Source organism: Drosophila albomicans, chromosome 2R, assembly GCF_009650485.2.
Source record: "Drosophila albomicans strain 15112-1751.03 chromosome 2R, ASM965048v2, whole genome shotgun sequence".
Taxonomy (NCBI): Eukaryota; Metazoa; Arthropoda; class Insecta; order Diptera; family Drosophilidae; genus Drosophila; species Drosophila albomicans.
Window position 1 is genome coordinate 14,941,920 of NC_047631.2, and position 11,767 is coordinate 14,953,686.

Genomic DNA, 11,767 nt, shown 5'->3' on the forward strand with positions numbered 1-11,767 from the left:
TTAAGACAATAAATTGTACAAATAAATTTGCCAATAATATTGAGGCTCAACGTCTTTTTAATGAAATTTTTAATATTAAGTGTTTACGACAAAAATTTGTTGAATTTAATTATCTAAATGCAGTTTTTATGCAATGTGTATTACAATAAATGATCTACAATTCTTTGCAAATAAAGTATCTCAAATGAATAATGCATATTATTATTTTAAAAATTTTCTGTTGAAATTCTTTTCTAAATATAATCTAAATATCTTGCCACAATAAATATTTAAATTCTCATAATGAAGTTTTCAAGCCAAGAATCTATCTTTAAGTTTAAGGCAACAAATTGAACAAAGTATTTGCAACAAAATGAAACATCTTAATTTCTGACAAATATTTCTTTTGCCGATTATTCTTAAAATATGTATATTTTGAAAATTTTCAAATTAAGAAGAATGGAATGCGAAAGAAATCCCAAAGTCGTATCTACATATATATATATAATTTTACCTTTGCCAAAAATGAATTTATAAATATTTTCATAAAATCTATAATGTTTAATATATTATTGAGAATATGGATAAATTGATAAAAGTAATATTATTTTATTGGATGTTTTGCTAAGAACCGTTGGAATGGTTTTATTATTGTTCAGCTAAAAGATCCCCAAACTTTCTTGTAAAGAATTATGATTGCCAGTAAAGCATAGTCTAATCCTTTAGTCAGAAAATGCGGCATATTAATAGGGACTAATTTATGCATGTTATGCCAATGGCAATTCCAATAACACGATAAGGTTCATATGTCCAGCCGATTGTGCGATAATCTACTGCTCGTCGCATTAGCATAATAAAGACGTTATGCTGTTTAAATTACTGCCAAAAATATCCCAGACAAGCAAGTGCTGGAGGAGCGGAGGAGCTAAAGGACATACTTAAACATTTAAATAAAAATGATAACTTTATGCAAGAAATACGACAACAGCAAAAAGGGGTAAAGTGGCAATTGTGCGTGTGCTGCCCTCCTACTGTCTCTCTCTCCCTCTCTTTCTCTTTCTTGTTCACTCTTTCTGCTGGTGGGAGTAAAACCGAAATGTCATTACAACGTCGACGACGCCAGGAGACTCGCCAAACAGGACTCCGACTGACGCCAAGTAAAAGTTTTTGACTCACACAGAAGACGACACACCAAAAAAAAAAAAAAAAGTATTAGAAAGTCTGCTCCTGGTTTCTGTTCCCCAAACCCTTGACTTGTCTGTCGCTGTCTGTGCACAGGTTTAGTCGCCATACACCCACTCACACACACACACACACATATGAGCTGCTGGCAACGGTGATAAATGGCGCCAATGTGACGCCTGAAGTCGCGACGCAAACGCAGCCGCCATCGCTTTGGATTTTTGGATTCGGGTTTTGTTAGCAATTTAAGAGAACGATAAGGGACGAGCAGGAAGGGGAGCTTTGCTTTTACAGTTAGTTTAGTTTTGTAATGCTCCATTTAGTTTGGCTGCCAGCTCCCATTTTGCTTCCGACTTTACGTTTTTTCTTTTTTTTCTTTTTTTGCGTTCGCTGTTCACCCAAAAATGTAACTGATGACAAATCCGCACTAAACGTGTTTGATTGTTTTTGGTTGTGGCGTGTAATTGTTGATGCTGTTGTTGTTGCTGTTGGTTTTTACCTCTCGCGGCATCCATATGGAAACAAGGGCAGGGGCAACTGGTTGGTATCGGAATTGAGTTCACAGTTCAGTTGCCAGTTGTCTGTCGGTTGGTCTCCAACTCTGTCCGTCTGTCTCTCTCTTTGTCGATTCGCTGTCATTACGTTGCGCATGACGATATTTATGACTATTGTTATAAAATATGAATTGACAGCTTAAGCGACAGGCAAACGGCGCTGACAACGCCAACGACAACGAGAACAGGAACGACAAAAGCGAGGACAAGTTCCAATTAGAGAGAAGCGCGTCGCAAGTATTTTCTCTAAAACCCATAAAAACGTCGTCAGACAATTGAATGGCAAAAACCCGGCAAAGGAAACGCACACAGGACCTTAGAGTTCTGCCCCTCACGCTTCTTGGCAAACCTGTTTCGCTCTTTTTCTGTCTCCAGGAAATGCTTACAAATTGTTACATCAGCGCATAAGATTTGCAAATTCCGCAAAATATATTTATAGAGCACATATCGTATCAGGAAATAACGTTACTAATTGCCACAATTTTGGTTTTGCAGAACTCCATACGGCACAATCTATCGCTGCACAATCGCTTCATGCGCGTCCAAAACGAAGGCACCGGCAAATCCTCGTGGTGGATGTTGAACCCGGAGGCCAAGCCTGGCAAATCGGTGCGTCGTCGTGCCGCCTCCATGGAAACATCACGCTTCGAGAAGCGACGTGGACGGGCCAAAAAGCGTGTCGAGGCTTTGCGTGCCCAAGGCGGTGTTGTTGGTCTCAATGATGCGACTCCATCGCCCAGCAGCAGTGTCAGCGAGGGATTGGATCACTTTCCGGAGAGTCCGCTTCACAGGTAACTATTTACCGCTGAGACATTTGCTTAATTACTTTGCGAGTTCTCTAGTATTTAGTAATACCTTTTTTTTAGTATCTTTGCAAATAATTTTAATATTTTAATTATGAACGCAAATGTTTGAAAGTTAATTTTAGCCACTGAGTTCACACTTGGTAGATAAATGATAAATGAGGATATTGAGAGACTCGTTAATGTGTTAGTTCTAAGCGATTTATTTCGAGTGGTGACAATATCGGATCGTGTTAAGTGATAAGTGGCCAAGCACGCGTAACATTTATTTCTTTCATTTAGAATACAATCAGAATTAGAGCTTGAATAATAAATATAAGCTGCAGATTCGTAAAGGTGAAGGATTCTGAGTTAGTACGTTGCGTCGAAGGCGCTACATATTAGGATTAGAATTAGGATTTTATAACAATTTAATTATACCTTATTTTTTAGTAAAAAAAAAATATATTCTTAGCATTGAGTATTGATTCTAAAGCAGAATATATTACGATTAGCAGCAATACTTTAAAATTTCTTTAATTAGGAAATTGTACGAATGGATTTTAGCATTTAATATTGGTTCAATGACAAAATATTTTAGAATTAAGGTCAGCCTTATTTTTAAAAATTTGCTTGTAATTTTTTTCTTTTAAATTTAAAGGTATTTTTAGCAAATAGGTTTTCATAATACAATGTTAATGTATGAATCAAATTTATAGTTTGAAACCTAGTCTTTTTTCTTGTTAAAATTCCAAGAACATTCAACCTTTGAAGAATATTACTATTAACAGATTTATAGTAAAAGACTTGTGGGAATATGTAATTAATATAAAAAGTAAAATGGAGGTAAATTCATCTTAGTTTAATTGTATATGAAAGAAATGTAAGCAACCAATTCTAGATATTGTTTTGTGGGAATAAATAATTAGAATTTATAAATAAATATAAATTGATGACAAATTTAACTTAGGTTGATCTAAGGTTTACAACCAAAAATAACTTTAGATAAATGTAGCAATATTTTAATCAAATTTGTAGTTAAACTCCAACATACTTAATGCATATTTATATATTTTTTTAATACAATAAGCATGTCTATCCTAATAGCTAAGTAGTTTACAATAATAGCACACATATGCGCTTCAAGCTTACACTATTTATTATATACTTAGCAACTAAACTTAAAGCAATATTTTGAAATTATTTATAGTAGTAATATAGTATGCAAAGCATATTTGAATGCCAGCTTTTATTTCTTTGGCAACAAGAAGTCCTTGAAAAACTTGAGTTGACAAAATTATAATTTAAATTTATTAATTAAAGCAACCAAACCAAACAACTTTATTTTTAAAATTTGACTTGGTTTTATTTTTAATTTATTGTTGATTGTGTTTCACTTTATTTATGTTTTGTGTTTTGATTCTGTTTTCGTTTTCGTTATTGCGGTTCAGCGGCGGGTTTCAACTGTCGCCAGATTTTCGTCAACGCGCCTCATCAAATGCCAGTTCCTGCGGACGCTTGAGTCCGATTCGTGCTTTGGATCTCGAGCCCGATTGGGGCTTTCCGGTTGACTATCAGAATACGACGATGGCGCAGGCGCAGGCACTCGAACAGCTGGCCGGCTCCATGGCGGATGATCTGAAGCTACACAATCAGCAAGGGTCAGTTGAGTTATGATTTTTTTGTTGATTGTCTGTGACTCTTTCTTTATTTGTGATTCATTGTGCCGCCTTCGCCTCTGCATGGATAAAGAAACACACACACACACATTATACACATTGCATGTCTCGATCTTGATCTCAAAAGAGAGATCTCTCTCTCTCTCCATCTATGTGAAAACTGTTCTATAAAGTCAACGTTTTGTTTCTTGTTTCATAATCGCAACCCAACGATCGTACGGATGGAGCAGGTTCAGTGCAGCATCCGGTCTGCCAACGCAGCCACCACCACCATACCAGCCGCCACAGCAGCAGCAGCAACAGCAACAACAACAGCAGCAACAACAGCAGCTACCACAAGGCTATACGCTCAATGGTCCCGGTGTCTCGGCTTCTGGTTTCCCCACGCTGCAGCCGCATCCCAGCCAGCCGCAGTGTCTGCTGCATCGCTCCCTCAACTGTGGCTGTCTGCACAGTGCGCGAGATGTAAGTGTGGGTTGTGAGGGTGTGAGGCATGCAACAGTTGTTTAAATTGAAACTAATCTCTGTTCCCTCTCTTCTTTTCTTTAGGGTCTCTCGCCCAACTCAGTTACCACCACAATGTCGCCTGCGTATCCGAATAGCGAGCCCTCGTCTGACTCCCTCAACACCTACAGCAATGTCCTGCTCGATGGCTCCTCTGACAATACTGCGCTACTTGTGCAGCAACAACAGCAACAGCAGCAGCAACAGTTGGGCTCGGGGCTGGAGGGTAAGTTTATAGACTCTTCCACCGGACACAAAAAAATCAACTCTTTCGTCTATCTATTTCGCCTATCTTCCACTGTCTGTCGCCTGCTATTGAGCAGATAATAACTGCGCCTCTACTTTGATAGGGCAATGCCTGGAGGCTCTGAACAATGAGTCGCAGCAGATTGACGAATTTAACTTGGAGAACTTTCACGGCGGTCTCGAGTGCAACGTCGAGGAAGTGAGTACTAAATGGGTTAATATTTTTACTTTTTACTTACTTATTTCTTCGACTTTACAGCTGCTGCAGCAGGAGATGCGCTACGATGGACTGCTGGACATAAATATACCGCTGGCCGCCGTCAGCACGAATGCTACCAATGTGATCTTAACCAACAATAGTACAAACAGCAGCAGCAACAACGCCGCCACCACCAACACATCCAACAGCAGCGCATTGCAGGCACAATTGCTGTTACAACAACAACAGCAGCAACAGCAACAACAGCAGCAGCAACACCAGCAGCAGCAGCAACAGTTGCTGCTGAGCAACAACAATAACAGCTTGGATTTGGCAACTCAAACGGCGACAGCCAATCTGAATGCACGTGTGCAGTACTCTCAACCCAGCGTGGTTACCTCAAGTGTACCGCCTTCATGGGTGCATTAAAGAGTGACGTTTAAGCATAAGGATGGATGAAGAAGTAGCGAGCGAGCTGCTGATGCTGCTGCTGCTGCAGCTGCTGGCCGCCACAACAGTTTACAAAGTGAGTAGAAGACTTGCTTAGCTTCAGTTCGCTTCGCTTCGAAATCGCTTTCAATTTGCATCAAGCTTAAAAGCCATTCAATGTGACAGTTTATGCATAATTTATGTTAATAATGTAAAAATCACAACGCATAAAGCGCGTTACACTTTATGAATATGTAAGAGGGGCAGGGCCGCAAGACAACCCCTAAAAATCTTGACGCGCTTCCTATTTTTATAATATTCTTGAAATTTCATACATTTCTTTTTTTGTACACTGTAAATCGCCTTAGTTCAGTTCGCTGCTGGGGCCATGAATCTTTCATGGCCATTTTCTGCTGCTGACTCAGTCGTCGCTACTTGAGGCCAATTACACGCGTTCAATTATCATAATACAATGTCAAGTGCGTCCCCCGCAAACCTACAAAAAAAAGAACAGAAAAGCAAAGCAGGAGAGGAAAGAAAACATTTAAAGTCCTTCTTCGCTTTCAATTTGGCACTTTAAAGTCGACGCGTGCTTGGAGAAATTATAGGAAATTAAGTCAATTTACCGGTGCCATAAAATATGTAAAAGCTTCCGTGTGCTTCCCGTGAGCGGGAGGCATTCAAGTGTCCTTATGTCCTTACACACACATTGCTGTGCTCTCTCTCCCCCTCTCTCTTCTCCTCCCCCCGCTGTAATGGCCGCGCTAATTTGGTTGGCCGAACTGCCCGCGGCCCAAGTCGCAGCTCCTTTGGCGACCAGCGCGTCTCGTCGCGCAAATTCGTCAAGGCAACCGATGTCCCTTAGTCCTGCCAGGCGGGCAGCAAAAGCAAATGCTGAAAAATTAATTACGTCCTTAGGGTGACTTATGCACAGTGAATTTTGTTGTTGTTTTGCCATGGCTAAAACCATTGGCTATTTACCTGTCGGCTCTTGGCTGTGGAGCTGCCGCTCAAATCAAGTGTGTTAAGTGCAGCTAATATTGAAAAATTACATTGGATTTTTCACATATTTTACAAGCACTTCTTTCGCCAGGGTAGGAGATGGAAATTTCAAATTTAGCCCTTAACCCTTTTGACAAAAAGTTAAGTTTAATGGAATGTGACAGTTGTGGGTGGGAAGAAATTTAACTTAAAAAATTCATTGATGGAAATTATTAGATTTATTCAGTACATTTCTTGTTTTGAAGAATATTTAAATAATAATTGAAAATTAATTTTTAGAAACAAACGTTGGCAATTCTTTAAATTTATTCATAAAATTATTCTCAATATATATTTAAATACTTTATTATTTAAATTTTTAATTAAATATGTTAAATAAAAAAAAAATGTTTGAGAGGTACACAAAATAATTCCGTTCCAAATTAAATTTTTTTCAATATAATCATTTAACAATTGTTCCATTTTTTTACTGTAGACGGCAAAAAGAGAAAAAATAATTTCCATAAAAAGAAATAACACTGCTCTTTTAGGAAGATTTATTAAAAATAATTAAAAATATTTTACACTTATTTGGTATAGAAATTCTCTTGAAATCTTTTGAGAAATTTTAAGAAAATCGTAACAATTATTTTCCTTAAAAAAATCTAAAATTATTGATAGCAAAATATATGTTATAGCCATTTTTACGCTAAAATTTTTAACATTATTTATGTTCGATATTTAAGTACCTTATTTGTATTACAACCTTTACATTAATTTCACTCTTAGCTAAACCAAATATTTAAAAGCGTATCTCTTATTCGTGCATATCCTAATGCAAAATTCAGTCCACCTTTTGTCTCACTTTCATTATGTTCTGGCTTTTTTCAATGTCAGTTAAGCTGTCAGTGTGCATTTTTGCTTTGTGCTCAACTTTTGTAATGTAGAGCGAGCCAAAAGCAGGGGGAAAGAGGAGGAGGATGAGGGTGTGTAATAGGTAATGGGGCGACAAAAAACCCAAAGAAATGCCATGAAAAACTTTTGCACCCCGCTTGCTTGGGCAAGTACGCACAAATTGAATTCCGCATTAAGTTTGTAAGCCAACAATTAGAAAACAGCAAAGCGACCAGAAAGAAAAAAACGCGAATCTCTCGCAACTTGCTGGCCAAAAGCAAAAGCAAGTTGCCAATGCAAAGAGTAGTAGAAAAAGAGAGGAGAAGAGCAGTTGCCACAGGACAAAGTTGTAACTTTGTCAAGTTCTGGCGCCAATCGTGTGACGTGCTAATAAAATAAAATCAAATCGTCTACTTTGTGATGAGGAGAGCGAAGCCAAGGAAAGTACGAGGCAGGAGCAGGGGGCAGGGGGCGCGGCACTTCAAAAATTTATGCCAAGTGCAAACTTTTGTGTTTGGCTGCCGCTTCATTTGAGTGAATAATTTGAATTGCAGCCAGCAGCGAGCAGCGATCGGATTTACATTTCTTTGCCGGCATTTTTTTTTTTGTTTCCATTTTCCATATTTCCATCTTTCACATATATATTTTTTCTTTTGCTGCTGTTCGCCAAGTGACAGCGTTAAGCATTGCGCTTGTTTCTCGTATATAAATTTAAAATTTCTTTTCATTATGCAAATGGTGTGTGGCATGTCTACTTAAAGTTGTGCTACGCCGTGTGGCATGTGCCGCGTTGTATTGCATATTTAATGGCAGCAAAATAGAATGCCGCATTGGATTTTTTTTTTAAGGCTCACGCAGTTAATAAGAGAGCGAACCGGGAAGAGCGACACATGCCAATAAACGGCTAAAGTTGGCAGCGTCAGCTGCAACATTTTGTGGCAGCTTCCAACATGCTGCTCAGCCATCATCATCGTCCGCAGATTGACTCACTTGACACATAATAAAGTCACACAAATTATGGCTGCAGCTGCTTGGAGGCAAGTGGCAAGGCAAGGGAAGTAACTCCTCCTTCCTCCAGCTGGTTGCCCCGGTGAAAGCGCGCGTGAAACACAAAAGCATTTTCAGCCAATTTATTAAAGAAGAAAACCAAAATGCGCGATTTCTGAGGTTGACATTGGCGACACAATCTCTGGCCTACGCCTAGGCAACGCAACGACCCAAAAAAAAAAAAAAGAAAAATGAAGCAAAAAGTTTGCTGCTTCCCTTTTCCACTTTTTTTTTTTGTCGACGGTTGGCGTGAGGTGTTGAAACTTGTCCGCAACTCGCTGAATAATTCAGGCAGTCAAGTTTGTTAGAGCGACAAGTTTTGCCGGCCAATTCTTGTGGCACATTTGATTAAATTTTAATGCCAGTGCATCATTAATAAATGTCCTGGGATTTGTCAGAATAAATTGAGTTTGCCCCAGGAGAACAGCAGCCGCCTCTGCTTTCTTCGTCGTCGTCCAGAAAATGACGGCTAATTGTTTAACTGTGCTCTGACTTTTGAATCGAAAAAATCTGATTATGCTTAAAGCTCAGACTGACAGCGAAATCAATTTGCGCCACAGTGAAAATTGTCAGCAAATTTAATAGCATTTAAGCCGCTGACAAGCTGTAAGGCTGCTTGCCTTGTTGGAGGCATGCCACAAACCACATTTACACTCACTTAACTCGACTCGAGTGTAGCGAGCATAGAGGTCGCCCTGCCTCTGTCCTGGCAAAGGACGCGCCTCAAGAGTGTCGGAAAACAATTGCCAAGTCGCTGGCAGCAGCCAAAGTAGGGGAAAGGAAGCAAAGGGCTTGTACACAAGCTGCTTAAGACCCTCAAGGATTCGGTGAGCACACACACGAACGAACTCACGGCAGGGCAAACAAAGCACAGCGATTTAAACACTTGTTGCACACAGCACAAAGGATAATGACTTGACAGACAGGCAGACACACACACACACACGCACACGCACGCACACACATGTGTAATAAGTAATAAAGCAAACAAGCTTCGTGGCTTCGTAATAAACTGCAAGGCGCAGGACATACTCTGCGGCGCTCGGAGCACAGTCAACTCTACGCTTCGCTGAACGTGTGCAAAGTGCAAATATATGCTTGGGGCGTGGCAACTAATCATCAACCAGCCAACCAAGCAAGCACTCATTCAGTCAGCCAGTCAGCCAGTCAGTCAGGCAGTTGAGCAAATGCTGCCCCAAGGCCGGTAATAAAATTCTTTTTGACGGCGCAGCAAAGTAGGCAATACTTTTTTTCGCACGGCCTGTGCACACATAAAATTCAATTGCAGCTCATAAAAATTGCGCGTGTTGAACATATACAGCACCATCTCATCTCCCCACTCCCCTTTGCTCTATAAAGATATGACTACATATATAATTTTAAGCTGTAACTAATAAAACGTCCGATAAACGACGAGTTTTGATTTTTATGCTCCCCCTCGTTCAACTGAAATTTATTTTTATAGTCACAGCAAATTTGGTATTTTCTCTGCTTTCTTGTTGTATTTTGTTGTATATTTTTTTTAAATGCTCAACACTGTCGCTTTTATGGCACAATTTGAGCCTGTCTTTTGTAGTTTAGCAGCGTCGCCCCAATTTGCATAAAAATTGCCAAGAGCTCTCTGAGGCTTATGGCAACAATCTCTCACATTTGCTTATCGCTTATGAATATTTTGACGCCAAGTGTGGCGTAGACTGAATGATAGGGAATAGCAATGGGGTAAGGAAGAGGGGAGCAAAGGCTGCCAAGTGTCAACTGCCGCCTAAATGAATAAATTAGCCGCAATTTTGGCATAGCTGGACAGCGGCTGATGGCGTTTTTATGAAGTGTTGATGGCCAACTGAGTGACAGCATGATAGCGCAATGATATACCCATTATCTGACTATTTATGTATACCCTGTAATAGCAGTTCTTAGTCTGTAATATTGTATTTGATGTATCTCAACTAATAAGTGATTTCTTCTCTTTTCTTTGCAGGATTTATCTGGTCGCTTCTAATTTAAAATACACACAAAACACAAAACACACAACACATGCGTACATATACACACATACATAAACATATACATAAACACATACGTATAGCATACATATAGATATGCGTAAACTTAATTGCATATACAAAGTAATAACCAATGTTTAGCGCTTAAAATTAGTTGAATTCTCTCTGTGCATTGATAACGTAACGACAACTACAACAACAAAACACTAATTGTAATTTCTTTGAAAGGAATTCAAATCAACCAACAACAAAAACTGTAACAACAACAACAACAACAACAAAATATTGCTAGTTTGTAAGTCATACTTTGTACATATTATTTTTAATACCCTTAGCATAAAGTGAACCACAAATAAGAAAGCGTAAAACGTATACAAATAAATGTTCCAACCCCTCTAAACAAAAAAGAAAAGAAAAACATTCAAGAATAAAAAAGCGATGACAAAGAAAGCAGAAAGGCAAGCAAACAGAATATCGAAAACGAGTTGAATGAAAAGATGATGCAAAATAATAAAGAAATGCAAACTTAAAAACACATTAGCACAATTATGTAATAATTTATGCTTAAATCTATTTAATTGGAAATATTCCTAAAACAAAAACAAACAAAAAAAACTTGTAATCGTAACTTGTACATTTCTCTAAAAGTCCACCAAGTCCCCATTCATCATACAATTAGAACTCGCAATGGAATACGTAATATAGTCTGGTATCATTCTTTGTATATACATATATAGGATTCTAGAGATCTGCATATAATATCGGGCTTACGAAGTTTTCTTTTTGTGAAAAGTCGGTAATCCAATTGATTGATAACAAAAACTTCTAACGAAAGGAAAACAATTAACTGAATGCTAAGAAAACTGCGCTATTTACGTTTGTTATAGTTGATAATCCTAAAAGTTAATCAAAAAAACAAAAAACAAAAAAAACAACAAAAACAAAACAAAATATAACACACAAATAAAACAAATTTGAATGTAATTCATAAAACAGTAGACATAAGTAAATGTAAATGTTGCTAGGCAAATAAACGTAAACGTAAACGTAAACGGAGATAAAAATAAATGATAATGCGTAATGAATAAATGAAGGAAAGAAAGATGGAAAAGTAATATACTACCTAACTATACCTATTGCGCATCTTTGTGTACTATTATGGGCTAAATGTTAATTATTAATTAGATTGTACAATTCAAATGTAGTTCATACTATTTAAAACAATTACAAAACCAGCATAGATAACGATGATAATAAAAACCAACAAATACAAATATAAAAATTATGG

At 38.1% G+C, this 11,767-nt stretch overlaps 1 protein-coding gene across 2 annotated transcripts in view; it reads left to right on the forward strand.

Annotated features, from left to right (window-relative positions):
• Window positions 1-11,527, forward strand: part of LOC117573834 (forkhead box protein O) — a 37,441-nt gene extending 25,914 nt beyond the window's left edge. Inside the window, exons 4-10 of one of the 2 annotated variants that reach the window (XM_034257266.2) lie at window positions 2,211-2,506; window positions 3,949-4,158; window positions 4,407-4,641; window positions 4,726-4,906; window positions 5,004-5,125; window positions 5,186-5,651; window positions 10,455-11,527. In XM_034257266.2, coding sequence (XP_034113157.1) covers window positions 2,211-2,506; window positions 3,949-4,158; window positions 4,407-4,641; window positions 4,726-4,906; window positions 5,004-5,125; window positions 5,186-5,554 — 1,413 coding nt within the window. In that variant the 3' untranslated portion in view covers window positions 5,555-5,651; window positions 10,455-11,527. The remainder of the gene's footprint in view (window positions 1-2,210; window positions 2,507-3,948; window positions 4,159-4,406; window positions 4,642-4,725; window positions 4,907-5,003; window positions 5,126-5,185; window positions 5,652-10,454) is intronic. The other variant, XM_034257267.2, reaches the window with a different exon arrangement.
• The last annotated feature ends 240 nt before the right edge of the window (window positions 11,528-11,767 follow it).